Source organism: Carassius gibelio, chromosome A15 (assembly GCF_023724105.1).
Source record: "Carassius gibelio isolate Cgi1373 ecotype wild population from Czech Republic chromosome A15, carGib1.2-hapl.c, whole genome shotgun sequence".
Classification (NCBI taxonomy): Eukaryota; Metazoa; Chordata; class Actinopteri; order Cypriniformes; family Cyprinidae; genus Carassius; species Carassius gibelio.
This window is the reverse complement of record NC_068385.1, coordinates 18996730-19024095: the sequence shown is the minus strand read 5'-3', so window position 1 is coordinate 19024095 and position 27366 is coordinate 18996730. Positions and strand designations below refer to the sequence as shown.

General features: G+C 41.0%; 1 protein-coding gene across 3 annotated transcripts in view; it reads right to left on the bottom strand.

The window, feature by feature from the left end:
• LOC128028689 (dedicator of cytokinesis protein 10) overlaps window positions 1-27366 on the bottom strand; it is a 109479-nt gene that overhangs the window by 46730 nt on the left and 35383 nt on the right. The window contains exon 1 of one of the 3 annotated variants that reach the window (XM_052615977.1): window positions 2584-2754. The exons of the other annotated variants lie outside the window; for them this stretch is intronic. Coding sequence (XP_052471937.1) covers window positions 2584-2664 — 81 coding nt within the window. The 5' untranslated portion in view covers window positions 2665-2754. Of the gene's footprint in view, window positions 1-2583; window positions 2755-27366 lie in introns of those variants that run through there. 3 annotated transcript variants of the gene reach the window in all.

Sequence of the window (27366 nt, the reverse complement as noted above, 5' to 3'; positions counted from 1 at the left end):
CATCACTGCACATTTTGCACATCTTCTTAATCAAACACACCTGGTTCAGTGCAACAGCTCATTACAGGAGAATCCAAAACCTCAAACTGGTTTGTGAGACAAAGGAGACATTCAAAAAGTGCTGTGACATTCAAATAAAGAGTTTTGGAAGGAACTGTGTTTTGTTATTTCACTTCTGGTCACTTGTAATCACTTCTCACCCACATGTTTTGGTCGAGCTCGAAAACTGAAGCTATTCAACCCTGTTGCCCACATTATGAATGATCAAATGGTCTTTTTGTCCTTTGTGGTAAATAATAAATAAGATCATCAGACTCAAAAGTGTAATCCCAAACATAATGAAACACAAAGCCTGTTGATAAATGGCAACCCACTGCTCTGGGTGTGTGTTTACAGTGTGTGTGTGTGTGTGTGTTTACAGTGTGTGTGTGTGTGTGTGTGTTTGTGTGTGCACTTCGGATGGGTTAAATACAGAGCACAAATTCTCAGTATGGGTTACCATACTTTGCTGTATGTCACTTTCTCTCACTTTTTTATAATGCTTTTTTGGCTCTAACATCCTCTGCTGTTTTTACGATGGTAAACCAGACTGTCACGCAGTTGGTCAAGACGCTCTTTATAGCGCATCTGTAAAAAGACGGCCAACAGCTTCTAAAAAGATTACAAACTTGTCAGAAATTTAAAGTGACTTCTCAACCGTTGAATTAGATTGTATATTTGTATTGTTAGCGCCATGAGGATAAATGGTCTGACAATTACACATATGACAGCTTCTGATCCAAACAGCCTCGTGTTTTGATGTAATCATAACTGCTTTACTTGTTCAGAAGCAGATATTTGTGTATTTTATTCTTTCTTTTGGTTAGTTTACAGTTAGTTTTGCTTATGTGTATGTGTATATGTGTGCTTCTATTTTACTGAAGCATGTACGGTGACATTAATATGCTGTTAATATACACATTACAATGCTTTAATTTTCTTTCATTTATTTATCCATTTGCTCCACAAGACACGAAACACCAAGAGCTGAACTGTCAGTAGGCTATTCTACACTCAAACCTGCTCAGACGTGCAGTTTAAAATGGGAAACATAAAAGCGGGTTACATCATCTTAAAAAACAATGGAGGAAACAGTGTGTCAGCACAGGAACCATGCAGGGCCTACAGACTGGTGCTGCCATTTCTCTCTGATGAAGGCAAATAAATCTGCTATCAATTGATTCCAAATGTTCCCAGAGAAGAGCAGAAAGTACGGGGACAGCATGTAGAGGAAACTCGACTGAGCACCATGAGACATTAGTCCCTTTCCGAAATAAACCAGACAAAAACACACATCATACACTGACATCAGCTTCCTGCATCTCACATAATATCAACGCCTTCAGCTTTCGACAAGATAAATCGAACAACATGACAACTGACAATGCAGTCTGACACATATGCATTAATCTCAAGCTGTTCAGAAACCTTTACACTTTTAGTTATCTCTTATATAATATTTTCACTCACTTTGAATTAAGTATAAAACCTTATAATTTAAAACATGTCCTAGGATCAAGTACATAAGTATAGATTTTCTGGTACAGAAGGACTAACTAACTAGCTAACTAACTAGCTAACTAACTGACTAAATAGTTGAATAACTAACTAATAGTTTTTAATCATATTTAACAAATGTATGCAGCTTTTGCATTTCGGGTCAGTTTTGAAACTTGAAATAAATACATTATATTTAAAAATGTTATATACATATTATATCTAATAAATAACTTATTAATGAATGTTTAAAAAAAAATTGTGAACGTTACCATGTAAATAAAATTACAAACAGAAAAACCTCTTTTTTATTTTTCAATATTCATTAGAAATATTATTTCAGTATATCATTCTATGAAATTTCTGATAACATTTAGACTGATAATTAGCAGTATTAACTCCACTGGAATTCATGAGGTTCAGTTAAATTGCCACTCAAAGCTATATTTAGATCTACAGCATGTTTAGATTGTGACACTAATATCAGAGTACATAAAAACTGATAAATTAATTTTGCTAATTAGCCAGATTAGTGTGCACACCCTTAGGATGAAAGTGGCTAGTGGTTACTTAGGAACGATATCCACAAAAATAATCTCATAACCTCATCGTCATCAAGACATCATTATGCTACAGTCAGGCTTTAGAGAACGAGGAACAATCATTATAAGGAACATAACAGAGGAAAGTCTTTCTCCATGGCAACAAATATTATTGTCCATCAGTCAGTGGCATGTATGCTAGAGAAACAGTCATCACCTGCCAGCACAAGGCTCATGTATAATTCACTGATTATCCTGAGTTCGGATCAAACACTGACTAAAAGAACCTACAACATTCACAAGCGTTATAAAAGAAATAAAGGGGAACTGCCACTTGACAGACAGTTTTCAAAAGGAAACAGATATAAACAGTCACAGTTCTTATCTAGAGAAGCATCAGATCAGCACTGATATTAAAAGTAAGTTAACACACAGTCAATGACTAATAAGAGCGCAAACGCAAAGCAGAGCTGATATATTACATTCAGAAAGATGAAATACATACACAGCTCACTCGATTGAAGTCTGCCCGCACCCGTCTGCTTTTCATCTTCTTCCGAAAAGTGATTTTACTCCTATAACTCATAATTATGCATGGGTTCGCACACGCACACACTGAAATGCGGAGGCCACTGAAAGTTGACTTCAGCGAGAGAAGCAGAACTTTTCTGAGAGCAAGTGAAACCTGTCAGATGCACGTGGTCAGGAGGAAGTAAACCTGCGGTGACATGTGACTTCAGCAGCAGAGACAGATGGAGAGTGACAATGACAGCCAAACTCACACACCCACGCACACACACACATTTGTTTTTGTGAAAAGTGGGGACATCCCATAGGCGTAATGGTTTTTATACTGTACAAACTGTATTCTATGGCCCAACACCAACCCTATACCTAACCCTAACCCTCACAAGAAACTTTGTGCATTTTTACTTTCTCAAACATTCTGTATGATTCATAAGCGTTTTGAAAAATGGGGACATGGGTTATGTCCTCATAAGTCACCCTCTCCTTGTAATACCTGTGTCATACCCATGTCATTATACAGAGTTGTGTCCTGATATGTCACAAAAACAAGAGCACACACACAAAGCTTTTTATATATAAAACACTTACATGCATGTAACATCTGCATTTCAGCTCACTTTACACTATGTAAATACACATTTATTTTTATATATCAGCGAGTAGTTAGAAGTAGTTGTGATACTCTATTACAAACAATGTAATGAAAGCTGTCTGTATCTTAGTGCGTAGATTAGTGAGATACTGATAATGTATATAACAGGCCAATACAGCGATGCGGGGATGAATCTTAATCTTAATCTCGTCAGCCAAAATCCAGAAACAGTTTGCATTTGACCACTTCCAGTTTCCTTGTCCTTAAGCCAACAGGGTTTCTGAATGGGTTTTTGGTTAAATGCCTGACATAAGGTCTGTGGTGAACACAAGATATGTCCACATTTTATTCTACTGTATATACATCAAATACATCAGTAATACCTCCTTGTGTTTTTAAAGCTAACTGTCTACTAACTTTCTAAACTACTAACTAGTTACTAACTAAAAATTTCAGGGAACATGTCTCTTGAACAAAGACTTAAACAGTTGTTAGCAGGGTGTGCAATAATTGTTTGTTAACAACTGTTTATTGAAATTTCTTCTGTGAACAATAATATAAAACAGAAAGCAATTGTGCAAATGTAGAACCCTCCCAATTAATTTTAAACCCAGAGATAAATCCAAAATGGTCGAATAAATTCAATACATGGGGAATAGAATGTGACGGGTTCTCCAGAAACAATCAGATATCATCAACGAATAAAGAAATATGATTATTAGTATTCCTTATAATTAGGGCTGGGTACTGAACTTTGATGCCTTTATGGTATCGAACAAAAAACTTCGATACTATGAGTATGGAAAAATTATTTATCTTTCGGTGCCAAATTTCGGTTCCAAAAGCCAAGCGGACGTTTTTTTTTTTTTTGGCTGTGTGAGCTTGTAGCATATGTGCATGTAAGGACCTAAATTCGCCGTGATTGGCTGTCCACCACCACGTGACGTGACGGGTAGGATTTCTGAAGATACTCACAGTCACACAACATAAGTGTAGTTATTTTTTCTCAAAACGTTTCCATTTTATGATGCCAAAGAGGTCTAAAGTGTGGCTACAATTTATAAAAGTGGATGACGAATCAGCAAAGTGCAACATATGCGATAAGAGTATTAATAATGCAATTGCAACCAAAGCTGGCAATACCACCAATTTAATGAAGCATTTGACCATGCACAGGATCAATATGAAGGCAGAAAGTTGCACGGTATTTGACTGTAAAAAGATGGAACCAGAGGAGCCTTTCACCTCATCGGAGTCAAACCTGCCCCGTTCAACATCATCTGGCATTTCTGAGATTGTAGCAGGTAAGAAAGGTATTACCTTTTTCGCGAACAGAAGTTAAAGTAATTGTTTTAGCTAACGCGAGTGGTTTGAATGTGTGAATGCAACTCTGCATTGCGCTGTAACGTTACCAAGGCCCTAGCTATAAGGTTATTCTTTGACCTGGCAACAACTTCGTTTTTCCAACGTAACGTTAAAGTTTCACATTTTAGAAATACTTGACAGATAAGTGTAATTTTACTACTTGAACAGAATGCCTCTCCATGATGTTGACTACCACTTTATGTATGTGTAATAATAAAAACTCCATAATCATCGGGAAGAAGGAGGCGGGAACCGGCAGACAATCCAAATTAAACTTTAAAAAACACAAAATAAACAAAACAGCGCATCAGCCCCTCACGAATGACTGATGCGCGAAAATAAAAGTAAACACAACTAAAAACCCAGGCCTGGTCCTCTCTCGTCCTTCACTGTCTTCGCTCCAGTTTTATATCCTTCCATCTCCTACGTGGGACTCGAGACCGGCGGTGGGGCACAGGTGTCGCTGATTTCCCAATCATTCCGCCGGCCTCACTCCTTGTTCCCACGTCCCTCTGCCCCGCCCCAGTAGCCACAGTTAGCTTGTGCTGCTAGTCGGTTGCTGAAGCATTAGCGCTGTTATTTCCCACTTCACATTAGCCTCTGCACCGTTCCACCCTGATGTTAGGAATAGGAAGACAATACCAGAAGGTGCCAATCCCATTACACTGGCAGCAAGAGGGAAAATGTCCACGCAAAGACGAGATGAGTGCCACAGAGCCGTCACAGGGTTTTCTTGTTAAAGGTTTGCTACAAATACAGTTTGATTTTGCACTAAAATGTGTTTTTTACATTCCTTTGCATTTTAGTTGGTTCAATATCGGCCTGTACACAATGTATTTGTTTATTTATTTATTTATTTATTTATAATATGTTCATGTTGTGACAAAAAGGTTTATCGTTTTTTGTTAATTTTGGCCAAGTTAGGATTGATACCAATCCTGAGTGTCTGCTGGCGCTCCCCATCCAAAAAGCACAACCAGTTGTATTAATAATGTTATCCTGAGTGTGAAGTGTTTCCAGAGTTTGTTTTAATTAAGGTGAAAAAATAAAAGTTTTGTGTTTAATGTATTTGTGTTGATGTTCAAATGGATTTTAAAACATATGGTATCGAAAAAAGTATTGTTAGGAACCAGTATCGAAACTGAGGTATCGAAATTGCCACCGGATCGAAAGATTTTGAACAATACCCAGCCCTACTTATAATTATGGGAGAAATAGTTTCGGATCGTCGTACTACTTGAGCTAAGGGTTCCAAGTATAAGGCAAATAACAGAGGAGAAAGCAGGCAACCCTGCCGAGTACCCCCTTTGTATAAAGAATGGGTTAGAGCAGACAGAACCTAAGAGAACAGAGGCTACTGGACTGGCGTACAGAACTTTTATCATGTTTATGGAACTCGATCTTAGACCCAGATGCTGTAGAACAGCCCATAAATAGTTCCATTCTAGCTGGTCGAAAGATTTCATTGCATCTAAAGATAATACTGCACAAGGAGAGGATGAACTATTAGTTAAATTAATAATATGATATAACCTGCATAAGTTATCCGAAGCTGAACGAAATTTAATGAACCCTGTTTGGTCATGATGAACTAGCCTGTTCAGAAAATTTCTCTAGACGATGAGATAGTACCTTAGCATATAGAGAGTGTGATTCCTTTGGTCCAGATCTATCTAGGATATGCAACATTACAGAATTTGTTTCTGCACCTAATACAATTTCAAAATCTGAAAATTTTAAAAGATAGGTAGACAAAACAGAGAAAAAAGTAGGGTCAGGAGTACAAGGGGCATAAACTGAAAGAAATACAATATTCCTATTCTCCACTATTGTTTTTATATGGATTATTCTACCGTTTGTATCACAACCTTTATCTAAAATAGTAATATTTAAACTCCTCCGCACCAATATAAGGACACCCTTGGTTAAAACTTATTATTAAACCTGTGTACATCCTCCTCTTTCAAATGGGATTTTTGAACTAACACTATATCACTCTTTCTTCTTCGCAAAAATCAAGAAAACCTATACGTTTGTGTGGGCCATTTAGGCCATTAATATTACAACTTAGAATATTAAGGTCAGTCTTAGGTATCAAACATAATTACTGCATAATAAAACAAAATACAAGTTTGAAAACAAAACCGCTTAAGTCTGCCATCAAATAATTTTTTGAAGCATCGGAAATACATTTTGGTCCAAAAATAACAAAAACGACGACTTTGTTCAGCATTGTCTTCTCTTCCGGGTCTGTTGTGATCGTGTTCACTGCAGTTTAGTGATATCTGGTTTGTGAATGAATCATTCTATGTAACCGGATCTTCTTGATCCAGTTCACCAAATTAAACTGAATCATTTGAAACGGTTCTCGTCTCCAATAAGCATTAACCCACAAATGACTTAAGCTGTTAACTTTTTTTGTTAAGTGGCTGACACTCCCTCTGAGTTAAAACAAACCAATATCCCGGAGTAATTAATTTACTCAAACAGTACACTGACTGAACTGATGTGAAGAGAGAACTGAAGAAGAACACCGAGCCAGAGGAAAGATTGACTCATTCTCAAGTCAAGAACTGTTTCTGTCGGACGCGTCCGATACGAGAACCGAGGACCTGATGACACTGCACATGTGTGATTCAGCGTGAAGCAGAATGACACATAGCGCATCTGAACCAAACTGATTCTTTTGGTAATTGATTCTGAACTGATTCTGTGCTAATGTTATAAGCGCGGATAAACCGAAGGCTTGAATGAATTAAGGCCAATGACGTCATTACGTCGAGCGCAAAAGAACCGGTGACCCATTTTCTTCAACCGGTTTATTGAATTGAATTGTCCAAAAGAAACGAACTTCCCATCACTACTGGTGATCCGAAAACCGATGCAACCAGATCTTGACTTGAGAACGAGTTAATCTTTTGTTCCTTTTCGGGAACTCGAGCTGCGTCGTAAAACGCTTTGGGGAACGTCCCTGACGAGACCGACTCTGAATATCGTGTGCAATCTGTCCATCGGACGGGTGTGACGTCACGGGCAGGGTGACGTAGCGACCAGGAAGCTATATAAGCACGTGCCGTGCAGCTGGCTTCAGCTTCGCTCTGTCAGCAAGCGCTCTGTGTGTGCATGTCAAAAGTCTGTCCCGTTGGTCCTATTTATTGTTGTCTGTCCCTAGCCATTAAAAGATCGCTAAAACAGCTCAATATGCCAAAAGTAAAAGCATAGACCAACATATTAAGGGCGATTCCAAGCCACGTTATAGATTGTGTGTTCCTCCCTGCCCTCGCTACATTACGAGTGGGGATACACACGGTGTGTGCGTGGCTTGCCTGGGATCGAAGCACGCTCAGTCAGCTCTCGAGGGGGCCGACTGCCCGCATTGTGAACGATAGTGACAATGCGGACGCTTCGATCCCGGAGGGCTCTCTTCGAGAAGTGAGCCTTCGCCAGCGTTCCTCGCGATGCCGGTTCCGCTTTCGCCGAGGCGAAGCCGCGCCGGCATTCGTTGGGTTCGCGGATCGATCTGCTGGAAGGAATGGAGACGGGCACGTCCTTATCTCCTACCTTATCCACCAGATCTGCCTGATTCCGGGGTTCGGAAGCCCGAGCTTCGGTTCTTCCCCCCCGAGCATCGGGCTTGACGCTCTGCCTTTCTTTCTCCGAGGAGATTGACACGGAGGGCGTTGGCGAGCTGTAGTTGCACAAACATAAAGTTGCATAAGCACAGTATAAAACAAACAGTGTTATGCCTTATACGGGTAGTGTTAATGAGCAGCTATTTTATCTCTGAGGGGATTAATATTGTTTGTGTGACTAAGCTGTTAGCGCGCTGTCGAGGCAACGCGTGGATTACATCATTTTCAGTTTTGATGTGAATTTTTACATACCCGACCGCGTGTCTGGTTATTTAAACTCCATTTAATAAGCAGGAGTTAGTTCTACCACTTCAATGTGTACTTATCGCAATCTAGACCGTGTCTACTTGTCTGATTGTTTGATTAATTTAAATTCTGAGGAATTTAATAACATTGAGAACTCAATATAGCACTACAATGTGTACTTTATCACAATCTAGACCGTGTTTACTTGTCTGATTGTTTGATTATTTTAAATTCTGAGGAATTTAACGACATTGAGAAGTCAATATATCTCTACAATATGTACTTTATCACAATTCAGACCGTGTTTACTTGTCTGATTGTTGAATTGCATTAGATTCTGAGGAACCTAATGACCGTTATCTAACTTCAAGGAGTTCAATATATCACTTCAATGTGAATTTCTCAATCCAGACCGTGTCTACTTGTCTGATTGTTTGATTGCATTAAATTCTGAGGAATATAATGACATTTTATTTGACTCATGAAGTTAGATGTACTGGAGGGACTGCTGGGCAGGAGCAGCCCCCTCCACGTACAAACAGAGTGTTGCCGCCCGTGTTCCCCGCTTAAGGAAACGGGACCAGAGGCTGAAGCAACGCTCTGGGCCAGTGACTTCCCAGTCTAGTCTGTAAGAGCAGACTGGGAGTTCAACGGCCAAAAAGTCCTGACGCATTTCGGTCACGACTACAGAGGGCGGCCCCTACTGGGGTAGAGCGGTGTCCACCTCATTACACGGTGCCCGTCTCACCTCAGTGCCCTCGGGAGGTGGGTCTGCCAACCCTGCCAGAGTTTCAGGGTGCAGCGACTTCCAGCGAGCACTGCTCTCAGTTATTTCCGCCCGTGAGCGTAGCGGAGCTGAGACGCTCGCCGCCCCTTCGGGGGCCTCTTACACCAGAGGTCAGTCTCGAGAGACTGATTCCCTTAGTACATCAGTTAGCAGCGTGAAAACTACTGCCAAATGTATCTCAATGGGTCCCGCTGACATTCAATGGGGTTACACCGACAGTAGTCGGCCCCCAGCAGGCTCTGGTGATGGAACAAGAAGTGAATACCCTATTAAGGAAGGCGGCCATCGAGGTGGTCCCTCCTCTAGACAGGGAATCCGGGTTTTACAGCCGGTATTTCATAGTTCCAAAGAAGGATGGTGGAGGTTGCGTCCGATCTTTGACTTACGTCATCCAAACCTCTCAGTTATGTCACTGAAGTTTAAAATGCTCACTGTCAAACAGGATGTAGCCCAAATCAGATCCGAGGACTGGTTTGTCGCAATAGATCTCAAAGACGCATACTTCCACAATTCCATCCTTCCACAACACAGGAAGTCTCTAAGGGTCGCTTTCAGGGGCAAAGCCTACCAATATCGAGCACTTCCCTTCGGCCTTGCACTCTCACCCCGCAAAATGTGTAGATGCGGCTCTGGTATCCCTCCGTACGCAGGGCATCCGCATTCTAAATTGTATCGACAATTGGTTGATTCTAGCTCAATTAGAGCAGATGGCGGTTCGACATCGAGGTGTCGTTCTCGCCCATATGGGGGAGCTGGGTTTGAGACTGAATGCCAAGAAGAGTGTACTTTCTCCAGTTCAGAGAACCACCTATCTAGGCGTAGTATGGAATTCGACCACGATGCAGGCACGTATGTCTCCTGCTCGGATCGAGTCGATCCTCACATCAGTCAAGAGAGTCAAAGATGGCCAGTCACTCACTGTCAAGCAGTCTCAGAGACTGTTAGGGCTCATGGCAGCTGCGTCCAACGGGATACCTTTTGGCCTGCTGCACATGAGGCCCCTACAGTGGTGGCTCAAGACCAAGGGGTTTTCCCCGAGGGGAAATCTTTTCTGAACTATTCAGGTCACGCGGCGATGCCTTCGTGCCTTAGACATATGGAAGAAACCTTGGGTCTTGAATCAGGGCCCGGTGTTGGGAGCTCTTGGTCGCCGTGTAACGCTAGCAACAGACGCGTCCCTCACCGGTTAGGGTGCGGTCATGAGTGGCCACCCTGCCCGCGGTCTGTGGAGCATACCAGTTGTCTAAAGATGCTAGCTGTGCATCGAGCATTGGAATATTTCCTCCCAGGCCTGAGAGGTCACCATGTGTTGGGGCGCACCGACAACACATTGGTGATCTCTTATATCAGTCACCAGAGCGATCGGCATCCGTGCCCCTTGTACAAGCTGGCACACCAGATCCTTCTGTTGTCCCAGGACAAACTCCTCTTGTTCAGAGCAGTGTATATTCCTGGGAGATTGACTGTGGGAGCAGACATACTGTCGAGACAGGGGCCGAGACCCGGGGGCTTCACCCCAAGGTGGTGAAGTAGATATGGAGAGTTTCTTGGACCTCTTTGCGACTCAAGAGATATCGCAATGTCCCCTCTGGTTCTCTCTATTTCATCCAGCTCCTCTAGGACTGGACGCTATGATACAGACCTGGCCGAGGCTTCGTCTGTACGCTTTTCCCCCTATCGCTCTGCTCCCGGGAGTTCTGGCGAGAATACGCCGGGACGGGGTCCGTCTGTTGTTAGTAGCCCCGTTCTGGCCGAGCCCAGTATGGCTCGCAGATCTGATCTCTCTCCTCGACGGCTCTCCATGGGTGATTCCGATCAGGACAGATCTGCTTTCTCAGGCATAGGGCAAAATATTCACCCTCGCCCGGAGTTGTGGAACTTGTCTGTGTAGCCCCTGAGGGGGGCACAGCTCATAGCTTCCAGTCTCCCAACCGAGGTTGTTGAGACCCCCACACTCCATTTCAGAGCTCCCTCTACGAGGAAACTGTACGCCCTGAGGTTGAATCCTTCTCCTCATGGTGCAGAGACCGCCAGCTTGACCCTGCTAACTGCCCAGTTGGTACAGTTCTGGAGTTTCTCCAAGCTAGGCTCTCTGCGGGGTTAACTCACTCCACCTTAAAGATGTACGTGGCGGCCTTAGCTGCTTACCACGTCCCTTTCAGTGACCAGTCACTGGGTAGACACCCCCTAGTTACACGTTTCCTCCGAGGTGCACTGAGGCTGAGACCTCCAGTACGGTCCCGTGTTCCCCCCCTGGGACTTGGTTGTGGTGTTAGAGGCTCTTTGTAAGCTCCATTTGAGCCGATTCATGAATATTTCTGGTAGGCCCCCTCGGTGGCCCCTACCTACTTAGACTTTGCCCCTGGTATGGCCAAAGCATCTTTATACCCTCGAGCGGGTTACATTCCTAAAGTTCCCTCTGTTACGCCACAACCCATAGTACTGCAGGCCTTCTGTCCTCCTCCCTTTCGGGAGCCAGACCAGGTGAAGCTAAATTGTATGTGTCCAGTTCGAGGACTGGACGCATACGTCCACAGGGCTGCTGTGGACAAAACCTGACCAATTGCTTGTTTGCTACGGTCCTCCTAAAAAGGGTTCCCCTGCCTCTAAGCAGACCCTTAGTCGTTGGATAGTCGAGGCTATCAACGACTCCTATGAGTCCTCTGTTCTTCCCCTTTCTTTGGGAGCCAAGGCTCACTCTACTCGGGGTATGGCGGCCTCCAAGGCCTTCTCAGCAGGTGTGTCCCTCTTGGACATCTGCAACGCTGCGGGATGGTCCACGCTCTCTACATTTGTCAGATTCTACGATCTTGATATGCGAGCCACTCCGGGCTCTTCTGTTCTCTCGTCCTAAGCTGTGCTCTTCGGATACACACTAGGCAGGGCTTTGGTAGTCTGGCAGCGTTGGCATATCGTTCCCCAAAGCGTTTTACGACGCAGCTCGAGTTCCCGAAAAGGAACGTCCCAAGGTTACGCATGTAACCCTAGTTCCTTGAGGGAACGAGACGCTGCGTCGCAGAGCCATACTCCCGGCACCCCTGCCGGCGCTTGCTTCCCTACTCGAAGCTGAAGCCAGCTGCACGGCACGTGCTTATATAGCTTCCTGGTCGCTACGTCACCCTGCCCGTGACGTCACGCCCGTCCGATGGACAGATTGCACACGATATTCAGAGTCGGTCTCGTCAGGGACGTTCCCCAAAGCGTTTTACGACGCAGCGTCTCGTTCCCTCAAGGAACTAGGGTTACATGCGTAACCTTGGGACGTTCGTTATCTGACTCGACTCTGTGTTCATCTTCAGTTCTCTCTTCACAGCAGTTCAGTCAGTGTACAGTTTGAGTAAATGAATTACTCCGGCATATTGGTTTGTTTTAGGGATGCACTGATGCATCGGCTGAACATCGGTAACGGCCAATATTTGCCTCGTTAACTGCCATCGGCCATCGGGAAATAAAAATGACATTCGCCGATGTCTGATGATTATGTGTGTCATGAACGCTGTGCTCAGGAAAAACTTTTTTTCCCTCTTTTTATTTGGGCGAGGGGAGATACAGAGTCTGCGATGGGAGAGGGCACCAACGCACTCTCCGTCCTCAGTAACTTAGATTAAACAAAGAAGATGGTGGTCGTGTGGCAATATTTTACAGTTTCAGAGATACAAGATCAGTGTTTTGCAGTTTGCAGTTTTACTTGTTCCATTGAAATTTCAAGAGGGGGGGCTGTTAGAAAGTCATTTAACACAACAAATCTCATTGGACATTTGAAAAGCAGGCACGAGGCACTCAGACTTCAATTGACACAGCATTTGAGAAAGCCAAACAGCTGCCTCCAGACAGCTCCAAAGCGAAACAAATAACAAACAAGGTGATGAAGTTTCTCGCTTTAGATGACCAGCCTTTCTCTGTAGTGGAGGACGTGGGTTTTCGGAGTCTAATTAAGTTTATGGAGCCACGCTATACGCTGATGAGCCGGCGTCACTTTGCCGAGGTCTGTCTCCCCGAAATCCACAACATTGTGGGCACGAACATTCATGAGCTACTGGTTACTGACTTCACCACAGGTACATGGAGTTCAGATGTAAGCTCTGTGAGCATACTTAGCTTAGATAAGGACTTAAATCTGGTGAAGGCAGTGTTGCACTTCCAGGAGTTGGCAGGTACCGACTCAGCATCTGCTATCTTGGAGGCATTTGAGAAAATGTTCCAGATGTGGAAAATCGACAAAACCAGAGTGCATGCTATCGTGAGGGATAATGCTAGGAATATGACGAAAGCTATGATGGACAGTGGTCTGGCTAGTTTTGGCTGCATGGCGCACACACTGCAACTGGCAATTCATGACGGTCTTTTAAGCCAGCGCAGCCTCACAGATCTTGTGGCTATTTGCCGAAAAATCGTCGGCCACTTTAAACACTAACCCCTTTCATATTCACGTCTCCAGTGCAGATTCAGTTGGGAATGAAACCAAAAAGGCTACAGCAAGATGTTTCCACTCGCTGGAATAGTACATTTTATATGATGGAGAGCTTGCTGGAACAAAATCGCGCACTTGCTACATATGCCGCAGACTACGACCTCCTGGCCACTCTCAGTGCGCACCAATGGCAATTAATTGAAAACTTTATAACACTTCTCTCCCCGTTTGTACAATTGACGAGAGAAGTTAGCTCATCAGAAGCATCAGCTGCAGAGACTTCTTCTGAGTAAGCAGGCTGACACAGACCACGGACCTCATTATTAGAGGCTGTAAATAGACTCTTCGATAAAATCCAGTACAATCCCATGTTCTGCATTGCCACCTATTTGGACCCCAAATACAAGGATCGTTACTTTGATAAGGATGTTGAACAACTCACTCGAGAAATACTTGAGGCACACCTGTTGCCTGCTGCCGTTGCAGAGGATTGGACGCGCGATGGAGAGTGCGAACATCACACAAAGCGGAAGAGGCAACGATCCGACAGAGCAGGGCCCTCCCTGCATGATGTGTTTGAGGAGATTCTGGAAGAAAATGGACCAGAGAGGACAAGTACCTCTGTATCCCAACAACTGGGTATTTTCCTGGCAGAGACCACTATTCCCAGAGGTGAGAGTGCACTCTGTTATTGGACTTCACCTTACATTGATACTGTGCCTGATGTGGTTTGTTTGTTTTTTAAGTTGTAAAATATAACTTAATTCACACCATATTTCTGATATTATCGATCAGTCTTATCAGATTAACTTTGATCGTTCACTCTTCCGTGACTGCAGTACACCTGCAAAGCGTTAGCACTCGTTAGCTTGTCATTAGCGTTTTCTTTTCTCCTCTCCTCTCCTCTCTCACGCTGCAGTTTTTCACAAGTTCATCTAACAACCGCAGTAAGAATATTTCATCAAGCACGGTGAGTAATGGCTTCGCCTACTATCGTTATTTGCACCTCTTGCCACATGTACAGTTTATCTATCTCTGTCGCTGATGAGGGATTCACATGTGATAAATGCAGGGAAATAGTTAGGCTGACAGAGAAGATTTCAGAATTAGAGACACGCATCCAAACTTTAATTGAGGACAGTAAGAATGTTAGGGCTCTAGATACGGCTTTGGATGTGTCTAGCTCAGGGATTCCTGTACATTGTCCGGTTCCGGCAACAGAGCCCCTGCAGCAGGGCAACTGGGTGACGGTGAGGCAGCGTAGTCGTGGGTCAAAACACTGCTCTTCTGTTCCAATCAAAACATTAAACAGGTTCTCCCCACTCAGTGATGCACCCACTGAGAAACCTGATGAAAGTGCTCTAGTTATTGGCGATTCTATTGTACGGATCGTGAATATAGAGACACCAGCCACCATAGTCAAATGTTTACCTGGAGCCAGAGCGCCTGACATCTTGGCAAATTTAAAAGTGCTGGCTAATGCTAAACGTAAATACAGTAAGATTGTTATTCATGCCGGCGCTAATGATGTTCGACTTCGCCAGTCGGAGATCACTAAAAATAACATTAAAGAGGTGTGTGAACTTGCAAGCACGATGTCAGACACTGTAATATGCTCTGGTCCCCTCCCTGCTTACCGTGGTGACGAGATGCATAGCAGATTGTCATCACTCAATGGCTGGATGTCTAAGTGGTGCCCACAGAATAACACAGGTTTCATAGACAATTGGACGAGCTTTTGAGGCAGACCTGACCTGTTTAAAAGAGATGGTCTTCATCCCTCCTGGGGTGGCGCCACTCTTCTGTCTAGAAATATGGCACATGGTCTTAGTGTTTATACTTGACTAACTGGGGCCCAGGTCAGGAAGCAGACAAACTGGCTAAACCGACAGTCTGCTAGCTGCCTCCCGTCACAGAGGTCAGTTAATTCTCAGCACACAGAGACTCTTTCACCTAGATATCACACTATAGAGACTGTGTCTGTTCCCCGAACTGGAAAATACAAAAAACTACCAAACCAAGTTAAGGTTAACAAATTAATTGAGGTTCAACAAATAAAAAACAAATGCAATATGGATAAACAAATGATAAAGATTGGCTTATTGAATATCAGATCCATTTCTACGAAAACACTTTTTGTAAATAATATGATAACTGATCATAATATAGATTTGCTCTGTTTGACAGAAACTTGGCTAAAACCTGATGATAACATTATTTTAAATGAGTCCACCCCCCAAGATTACTGTTATAAACATGAGCCACGTCTAAAAGGCAAAGGGGGAGGAGTTGCTTCAATTTATAACAACGTTTTCAGGATTTCTCAGAGGGCAGGCTTCAAGTATAACTCGTTTGAAGTAATGGTGCTTCATATAACATTATCCAGAGAAACCAATGTTAATGATAAATCCCCTGTTATGTTTGTACTGGCTACTGTATACAGGCCACCAGGGCACCATACAGACTTTATTAAAGAGTTTGGTGATTTTACTTCCGAGTTAGTTCTGGCTGCAGATAAAGTTTTAATAGTTGGTGATTTTAATATCCATGTCGATAATGAAAAAGATGCATTGGGATCAGCATTTATAGACATTCTGAACTCTATTGGTGTTAGACAACATGTTTCAGGACCTACTCATTGTCGAAATCATACTCTAGATTTAATACTGTCACATGGAATTGATGTTGATAGTGTTGAAATTATTCAGCCAAGTGATGATATCTCAGATCATTATTTAGTTCTGTGTAAACTTCATATAGCCAAAATTGTAAATTCTACTTCTTGTTACAAGTATCGAAGAACCATCACTTCTACCCCAAAAGACTGCATTTTAAGTTATCTTCCTGATGTATCCTAATTCCTTAGCATATCCAAAACCTCAGAACAACTTGATGATGTAACAGAAACTATGGACTCTCTCTTTTCTAGCACTTTAAATACAGTTGCTCCTTTACGCTTAAGGAAGGTTAAGGAAAACAGTTTGACACCATGGTATAATGAGCATACTCGCACACTAAAGAGAGCAGCCCGAAAAATGGAGCGCAGCTGGAGGAAAACAAAACTAGAGGTATTTCGTATTGCTTGGCGGGAAAGTAGCATATCCTATAGAAAAGCATTAAAAACTGCTAGATCTGATTACTTTTCTTCTCTTTTAGAAGAAAACAAACATTTCCCAACACCACAACAGTAATGACTTTATGAACCACTTTACTTCTAAAATCGATACTATTAGAGATAAAATTGCAACCATTCAGTCGTCAGCTACAGTATCACATCAGACAGTGCATTATAGACCCCCTGAGGAACAGTTCCACTCATTCTCTACTATAGGAGAGGAAGAATTGTATAAACTTGTTAAATCATCTAAACCAACAACATGTATGTTAGACCCTATACCATCTAAGCTCCTAAAAGAGGTGCTTCCAGAAGTCATAGGTCCTCTTCTGACTATTATTAATTCCTCATTGTCATTAGGATATGTCCCCAAAACCTTTTATTAAATTTTTTTATTAAGCCTCTCATAAAAAAACCACAACTTGACCCCAGAGAACTTGTTAATTATAGACCAATCTCGAATCTCCCTTTTCTGTCCAAGATACTAGAAAAGGTGGTATCCTCACAATTATATTCTTTCTTAGAGAAAAATGGTATATGTGAGGATTTCCAGTCAGGATTTAGACCGTATCATAGTACTGAAACTGCTCTCCTTAGAGTTACAAATGGTCTGCTCTTATCATCTGACCGTGGGTGTATCTCTCTATTAGTTTTATTGGATCTTAGTGCTGCGTTTGACACAATTGACCACAAAATTCTTTTGCATAGACTTGAACACTTTGTTGGCATCAGTGGAAGTGCATTTGCATGGTTTAAATCGTACTTATATGACCGCCATCAGTTCGTAGCAGTGAATGAAGATGTATCATATCGATCACAAGTGCAGTATGGAGTACCTCAAGGCTCAGTACTAGGGCAGCTACTCTTCACGCTTTATATGTTACCCTTGGGAGATATCATCAGGAAACGTGGTGTCAGCTCTATATTTCCTCGCAGCCCGGTGAAATACACCAATTTGAAAAACTAATGGAATGCATAGTCGATATAAAAAAATGGATGACGAGTAATTTCTTACTGCTAAATTCAGAAAAAACAGAGGTGTTAATCATAGGGCCTAAAACCTCTGCTTGTGATAACCTAGAACACTGTCTAAGACTTGATGGTTGCTCTGTCAATTCTTCGTCATCAGTTAGGAACCTAGGTGTGCTACTTGATCGCAATCTTTCCTTAGAAAGCCACGTTTCTAGCATTTGTAAAACTGCATTTTTCCATCTCAAAAATATATCTAAATTACGGCCTATGCTCTCAATGTCAAATGCAGAAATGTTAATCCATGCATTTATGACTTCAAGGTTAGACTATTGTAATGCTTTATTGGGTGGTTGTTCTGCACGCTTGGTAAACAAACTACAGCTAGTCCAAAATGCAGCAGCAAGAGTTCTTACTAGAACCAGGAAGTATGACCATATTAGCCCGGTCCTGTCCACACTGCACTGGCTCCCTATCAAACATCGTATAGATTTTAAAATATTGCTTATTACTTATAAAGCCCTGAATGGTTTAGCACCTCAGTATTTGAATGAGCTCCTTTTACATTATACTCCTCTACGTCCGCTACGTTCTCAAAACTCAGGCAATTTGATAATACCTAGAATATCAAAATCAACTGCGGGCGGCAGATCCTTTTCCTATTTGGCGCCTAAACTCTGGAATAACCTACCTAACATTGTTCGGGAGGCAGACACACTCTTGCAGTTTAAATCTAGATTAAAGACCCATCTCTTTAACCTGGCATACACATAACATACTAATATGCTTTTAATATGCAAATCCGTTAAAGGATTTTTAGGCTGCATTAATTAGGTAAACCGGAACCGGAAACACTTCACATAACACCGTACTTTCTACATCATTAGTAGAATGGCATCTACACTAATATTTGTCTGTTTCTCTTTTGTTCCGAGGTCACCGTGGCCACCAGATCCAGTCTGTATCCAGATCAGAGGGTCACTGCAGTCACCCGGATCCAGTACGCATCCAGACCAGATGGTGGATCAGCACCTAGAAAGGACCTCTACTGCCCTGAAAGACAGCGGAGACCAGGACAACTAGAACCCCAGATACAGATCCCCTGTAAAGACCTTGTCTCAGAGGACCACCAGGACAAGACCACAGGAAACAGATGATTCTTCTGCACAATCTGACTTTGCTGCAGCCTGGAATTGAACTAATGGTTTCGTCTGGTCAGAGGAGAACTGCCCCCCCAACTGAGCCTGAGGTTTTTGGAGGTTTTTTTCTCCATTCTGTCACCGATGGAGTTTCGGTTCCTTGCCGCTGTCGCCTCTGGCTTGCTTAGTTGGGGTCACTTCATCTACAGCGATATCATTGACTTGTTTGCAAATAAATGCACAGACACTATTTAAACTGAACGGAGATGATATAACTGAATTCAATGATGAACTGCCTTTAACTATCATTTTGCATTATTGAGACACTGTTTTACAAATGAATGTTGTTCAGTGCTTTGACGCAATGTATTTTGTTTAAAGCACTATATAAATAAAGGTGAGAAATAACCACCTGTGTTTTCCCGAACTCGCACAAATGGCACGCAAATACCTTAGTGCGCCATTCACCAGCACAGAGAGTGAGCGGTTATTCAGCTCTGTGTCTCATGTCTTGGATGAAAAGAGAAATAGGCATTGCTGTGAAAAGGCAGAGATGCTTATCTTTGTAAAGAAAAACATGCATCTTATTAAGAAGTAGGCCAGAGATACAGCAGGTGACTTATGTGTCATTAATGATCAGAAGAGGAGGTGCTGTTTTTGTTTTATAAGATGCCCCATGTTCCAGCCTGTGAGTTCTGAAACACTGTAATGATTTATTCTGTATAAGAAACACACAAGTTGAAAGATAGCCCTATTTATGTTTGCATTTATGAAGAACAATTTATTTTAATGGCATAATTCAGGGGTTTTCAACCGGGGGTCCGCGTCGGGATTGCATGTGGTCCGTGACATGCATTCCAGCCTACGTAATTCCACTATTAAATAATTTATTTTTCCAAACATTTCCAGAATATTTGCACATTGGTGTGAATACTAAATTTAATGAAAATATCTAAAATAATATAGAGGAGTTGAGATTTAAACTGACACAGGATAAGCTAGTTTGCACCTATCAGGTATACGCTTTGCTAACGGTGTGTTTTGCGTCCCCAACATCATATATGTACACATTCATCTTGCGCTTGAAATAGACCAGCATCTTGGAATTTCATTTTAAAAAACCTTAATATTGGTGAATTTAAATTTGGAGTGGAATGGAGCTGTTAGCTAACGTTTCTAACTAAGGCGAAGATTGCTAGTCAGCACCAAGCATGGATCGCTTTTTAATGAGGAAAGTGACAGATGTCACGACAGATGGACAGGCTTCTGCTGCATGCTCTTCAGACAAAGCTACAACTTCGGAGGAAACAGGGAAACGTAGTGGGAAATGAAAAAGGAAATACAGTGAAGATTATGTTAAATTTGGATTTACAGTAATGACTGACAAAACAGGAGAGGAGGTACCACTGTGTTTCGTATGTTCAACGTTGCTTTCAAATGAATCCATAAAACCGTCGAAACTTTCTCTTCATATGGAGACACATCACAGCTTCTTGAAGGCGAAGCCTATTGAGTATATGCAACAGATGTTGCGTGATTTCAAAGGACAGCAGACGCTCATGAGAAAGAGAGCAAAAGTAAGTGAAAATGCACCGAAAGCGTCATATCTGGTGGCTCTCAGAGTTGCACAATGCAAAAAGCCTCATTTAATTGCAGAATATAGACATGTGTAAAACCATGATGAACAAAAAATGTGCTAATAAATTAAAAACTATTCCTTTGTCCGATAGCACAGTCGGACATCGAATTGAGGAAATGGCAAATGATGTGAAAGAGCAGCTGATAGAGAAACTTCGATCAGTTCAGGGATTTTCAATTCAATTAGACGAGACGACAGATATAACAAATGACGTGCAACTTTTGGCATTTGTGCGATACGAGGATAATAGTGCGATGTGCGAGGACTTTCTCTTTTGCAAACCACTGCCAGGGCGAACTACAGGTGCCGAGATCTTTTCAGCCCTTGATTACTTTTTCAAAGAACACAACATTTTGTGGAGTGTGTGGCGCTATGTAGCGATGGAGCCAGAGCAATGAGTGGCAGCCAGACTGGATTGATTGGGCACGTAAAGAAAGTAGCACCGGCGATAATTTGGACACACTGCATGATTCATAGAGAAGCTCTGGCCACCAAAGATCTCAGTGTTGAGTTCAGCGAGGTGTTTGATGCTGTTGTTAAAACTGTAAACCTAATAAAACAAAAAGCATTAAATACACACCTGTTTGCATCCCTATGTCAAGGCTTAGGAAGTGAACACACCTCTCTCCTTTACCATTCAGAGGTGAGATGGCTGTCTCGCGGTGCAGTGCTCGCCCGTGTGTTTGAACTACGTGATGCTATCTATACTTTCTTGTGCGAGAAGGAGTGCACTGAACTGGCGTACATGTTCAAGGACAGCCACTGGTTAACTAAGCTGGCGTATCTCACAGATGTTTTTGCAGAGCTTAACAAGTTGAACACTTCAATGCAAGGGAGAGATTCAAATGTCCTGCAGCTCTACGAAAAACTAGAGGCATTTGTTAAAAAAAATGTCAAGATGGATAGAAAGAGTGGAGAGTGGGAACTTGGCTATGTTCCCTTCAGTTGAGGAATATTCTGACAGCACTGACATTAAAGAAATTGTGTGTGAGCATTTGAGGAAGCTTGTGCTTCAATTCCGAAAGTACTTCAATGTTTCTGATGAGTGGCGCTGTGACAGCAAATGGATCCTGCTCCCATTCAGTGATGATGCAGCAGCAGGGTCAAGCTTAACTACTGTAGAAGAGGATCAGCTCATAGAGATGTCCACAGACTCTTTTAGGAGGCATATGTATGATACACAACCCCTTGTGAAGTTCTGGACAGAATTTCCAGAGCTTACAGTAAAAGCAGCGAGGTGTCTTTTACCCTTTCCAACTACATACCTCTGTGAGACCGGTTTTTCCACACTGGCATATCTAAAGAACAAGTACAGGGCAAGGCTGGAACCAGAGAATGATATGAGGCTGTCACTTTGTACCACTATATCACCACAAATAGATAGACTGTGTGGAAGTCACGACGCCCAGAAATCCCACTGACAGGTAAGGAGTACCCCCCCCCCCCACACACACACACAAAATAGTGGGTCGCCGATTACTTGTTAGTCAGAATGGTGGTCCCTGGCACAGGACCAGTTGAAAACCCCTGGCATAATTTATTTATTTCACTTGTTTTTGCATTTAAGGTATCAGCCCAGAATTTCCCAATCGGTGCATCCCTAGTTTGTTTTAACTCAGACGGAGTGTCAGCCAGTGTTAATTTTGACAGCAAATTCGGATTTAGTCTTAGTCTTAGTCTTTTGAATAACACACCATTTATTTTTAGTCACATTTTAGTCATCTGAAATGTTTTAGTCTTAGTCTAGTTTTAGTCGACTAAATATCATAAGAGTTTTAGTCTTAGTCTAGTCTTAAGTCTTTTAGTCTTAGTCTAGTTTTTTTTAGTAGAACAAAGTCAACTTAGTTGACTAAATGTTTCCATCAGTCTGTTATGGAATGGTATTTATAAAATAAACATAAGGCCTGCTCTCAATGAAAAATATACATGCTCTCTGAAAAAGATATGCATTCGTCCTGAATGATATGCAATGCATATGACATTCTTTCAAGATGAAGTACAGTATTATTGAAATAGACAACCTATATTATATTTGTATTGTATGTTCATTCTATTTCTTTATTTGTGCTATTTAGACAAAGTTTACATTTTTTTTAAGTTTGTTTTTGTTCATTTAAAATAGCACTGCATAGTCTTCACTGTAAAATAAAATACACAATCAAACCAAAATGTATTCAGACACCTTCAACGTTTCTTACAATATCACAGTTTATTTGCTGTAGTTTAGAAATTGGTAATAAAATATGACAATAACTCAGGGTTAAACTGTGTCAGAACAACAAATTCATTTTGATAATGTCGGATGCAATGCTTAATTTGGTTCAGTCTGTGGTGTGAAAAGGTTGCATTAGCAATTAAAGAAAGAAACACTTAAGCAAAACATGCTCAGGTCCCTAATAATTTTTATTTATTTATTTTTGTATTTTTTAGTCACCAGTAAAACAATATAATCTATTCTATCTGATTTTTGGATTGACTTTGGATAAATTCTTGTTAAAACTACAAAGTAATTCAATCAAGAGCAGTGAGTGATTTACTTGCATTTTCATACATTAAAGACACTGACAGCAGAGCTAGTAATTTAGGCGCGGTCACTTTAAGAGACAAATGCATCCGTTATAAAGATACGCATCCGATTTCTTTCCAACTCTTTACTTTCACTGAAGACATAACTACAGACTTTTTTGAACACACTTTCCAACACGGGTATTTCGACATATTTAGTATGTATTTGTTGTCGGTACAAAAGCAAGAAGACTTTGAGACGCGTCTCTGCTTGCTCCCTGAACACCAGAACACCGCGCTGCTGAATTGAGCTCTTTCACTTTTCGCTCTTTTTCTTATGTTTATTTAAAATGCGATTTGTATTTGTTCGTTCAGGTGCAGGAGGACGCAAACGTCCTGAAGGAGAGCTCGGTTCAGTGTTGCGCAAGTAACCAGCTGCTCAGTTCAGATTTACCGCATCGCGGGGCTGAAGCCAACTTGATGTGTTGAATGCTCGGAGCACGTTATAAAACGTATTCTCAAAATACAGATTTCTGTTTTAATAAATGCTCATATTAAAACATAGCATTACACATAAGTAGGTACAAAAATAATCAGTGATACATTTACGACCCCATAAAAATTTGGGTCGCAATGGCATTTCAAAAGGTCGCAGTGTAGTTCCCTGTGTAAACAACTTAACTGTTATGAAAACGTCCTCGAAACTGTGCAAATTTCTGCAAACTCATCTTTGTTCTCTTTTCTGTGTAACTGCTGCTTTGTTTAGCTGTTGTGCTTGCATTTGCCGTGGCTTTTTAAAATGGCTCGGCTGATTCTGCATAGATCAACCTACCCTCAAAGATTCGCTCCGATTGGATCTCTTTTCCATTCGTCCCTCCCATATATTTTAGTCTCATTTTTATTCGTTGACTAAAGTGTCAGTTATATTTCAGTTATTATGTTTATAGGACAATGCTGAATAAAGTCATAGTTTTTGCTATTTTTGGACCAAAATGTATTTTTGATGCTTAAAAAAAAAGGTTTTTATTACCATTCTGGAAATGGAGAGTATATCATAGACACAGTGTCAATGGAGGGGCTGAGAGCTCTCGAACTAAATCTAAAATATCTTGAACTGTGTTCCGAAGATAAAAGGAGGACTTACGGTTTTGGAATGACATGAGGGTTATTAATGACATAATTTTCCTTTTTGGGTGAACTAACCCTTTAATATGATTTGTGGCGTCAGCAAAAACCGGCACATTACTGAAGCACCAACATTGGCCCCAAAGTCACATATTGACTAGATAGTATTTCTGTTGAAAAAATAAATTAAATAATAATAATAATAAATAAAAAAAAACTTTTAAGAGAGAAGGAATACAACTAAAGCAAATATTATCACCACCATAATCATACTGTATGCTCAATGAAACTATCTAGTAACTATAAGTTCAGAAGTAAACATTAGAGTGAACAGTTAAAGACACAGTCGGCTAACCATTTAGAGTATCTCTTCTCTGATTAGATAGAAAATAACCAACTGAAGTTCTCTGAGAGTTGGTGGATGAATGGGATCTGAGAAAAACACTTGCTTCTTCTGGGGAGAATAACAATTTGTGTTCTCCTTGATTGAGAATGACCTTCAGCATTGCAGGATTGATAATAAAATTCTGGATGACTGCCTCTCTCCTTTCCTTCCGAACTGGCGCAAATGCACTTCTATTTGCAGTGACCGGAGAAAAATCTGGAAAGAAAGACAACATTGCTCCGTCAGATGTTTTCACTGGGGCGTGAAGTCCGGTGGCCCGCAAAATAGGCTCCCTGTCCGTGTACCGCAACAATCTAAAGATGAAAACCCGTGGTTTAGCGCGATCTGAGGAGAGCCTGGTGTACACGCGATTCGCTCGTTCCACTTCAATCTCTTTGCCCACCAGAGACAGGAGACACGTCAGTAGCAATCTTTTCTAAAAGCCCATAGGGTCGTCCTTCTCGGACCCTTCAGGCAATCCAACCAAAGGCAGAAAAATTCAAACAAGGTTAACTTATTATATTATTGTTAACTTATAGACTCAAGAATACATCCATTCCAGACATGGAAGACTCTCTGATTTAAATATCAACCAAAACATGTTAGAAGTACACACACATAGATTTAAATAAAATAAATAAAAAACAAAACAAAAATGTATATTAAAATCTCAAATTTTTCTCCCAAAGATGAACCCCAGCTGGCTGGCCATCGGTCCTTTTATCTGTGTCAAGGCTGATTTATACTCGATGCATCCGCAAGTTCGCTCGGGTGAGCGGTTTTTTTTTTTATGTTTTTGCATAGTTTCTCCAAGGCTTCTTATTTGAATTATGTTTTATTTTTATTGTACAAAATATAATTAGAATTAATTTAATTATTAATCATACACTATTTGCTTAAAAAAAGTCGTCTTGTGTTCGATGTGAAATAAAGCCAATAGTTTAAGATTATTTTAAGTTTGTATATAAAGAAATTATTAATTCATCAACTCATTCTTCTCATCTGTGATTCCCGACAGTTTTAGAAGACAGTCGCTCTATTGTCATTTCAAAGAATAGTGCAATGGCAAACACGGCAAGTATAAAAGCCTTGTCTGTTTGGGAAGGTGCGCTCACAGTCAGCGGAGGCTCACGAAGCGGAGCCAGGCGAAAGTATGAATCCCACTTAACTTTGTTTGTTGTCGTCTTCTAAATAATGTCGCGAGTGGGGCTTGAGGAAGTGATGTCGTTTGCGTCTGCACAGTGCTACCCGATGCAGCCCCTGAAGTGAGACACAGGAAACAGAAATAATTTAGTTTAATCAGTTTTGGTCAACGAAAGGAAGAGAAATTTTTCGCATATTTTTATTTTGTAAAACACATTTAGTCTAGTTTTTATTTGTCAACAATAATGCATTTATACATTTAATTATAGTCATCATCACATTACAAACATTTGCATTGCGTTATGTCACGCATTGCGTTGTGTCCCGTCTTGTTTTTTTTTTTTCACGTGAAAAAGGTTTGAAACTTTTTTGTTCATGTACCTTTTCTGAAGTGGCATTTAGATGCATTCACAGAGACTGCTTAATGCACAAATAATGTTTTAAAAAGAAAATGTTCAATAGTGACATCTAAAATGACTTTTGGGGAAAAAAACTTTAAAAACTTTAAATATTAACCAGAAATTACCAGTAGGTGGCAGCAAATCCCTCGATGAGCCAGTCATTGAATCATTCATTCAACCAATTTGTTTAAATGGCTGATTGATTCAGTATTGAAAAAGTAGCTCAGAGACGCAAAACAGTTCTGGTGTGGCTGTTTAAAACTATTTTTGTAAAACAAAAACAAAAAATACAAATCTGAATCACATTGGCAATCGTGCTGATATTTGGAGATTTTTTTTTTTACTTTTTGTGTGATATAACTGTATCAGTTGAAATAAACAAAACCATAAAAGTCATTTGAGGGCATGTCTGCCCCCTTAACTTGAATTTTGGGGGAATTCTAAATGTTTTTTAACTTTCACTTTCACTAAATCACTCGTGCAGATGTCTAATCTACATCTCAGTGTAAGTGTGTACTCTCCAGGTGTGTTTTTGTTTGGATTTTTGCGATACATTTGATAATGTCAAATCCCACATCGTTTAAACAATAATTATGAAGTTATAGTAGACCATATATATCACACACCCCAAGTTGTTAGAAGCTTAATAGTTTGTTTATAGTCTACCTTTGGCTTTTTACTTCTGGAAAATGTATTTAGGTTTTAAATTTCATCATCATAACCAAATCTGTGTTAGAATGATAACATTTCGTTGGAGACAAGGTGTATTTTCTGCAATAATCCAAAAACCAATGGAAAAGTCCTATTGGGGTTCTTTCGATGGAACCATAAGTGATCCTCACAAAATTACATCATCACACCAACGGTCTATAAACAAGCCAGTATTACCACTTTAAGGTTATAGGCATCACAAAATAATCTGATTAACAGAGGATGTAGTGTCAACTTTTATGTTTCAAAATGCATTGACAGTGTTTCATAGTACAACGCATAGTACAACAGGTGGCAAATTTAGGTAATACCTTAAATCATTTACCTTGACATTCACTAGCTCCGCACAACAGGAAGTCCACCATTTTTATGAAAAGTGCATACAGTTAACTTTAAAATAATTCATTTATACTTCAACATTATGAAAAGAGAGTGAAGAATGCTAAATTACAAAATTATTTTTTTTCAAAAAAATATCTCAAAAAATTTCTCAAACGATTTCGCCATAGCACAGCAATACATTTATGGTGAGAAAAGAGAAACAGGTATTGTCTGAAATCTTTTGCATCCATTAAAGCCCATCTTATAAGTTGAA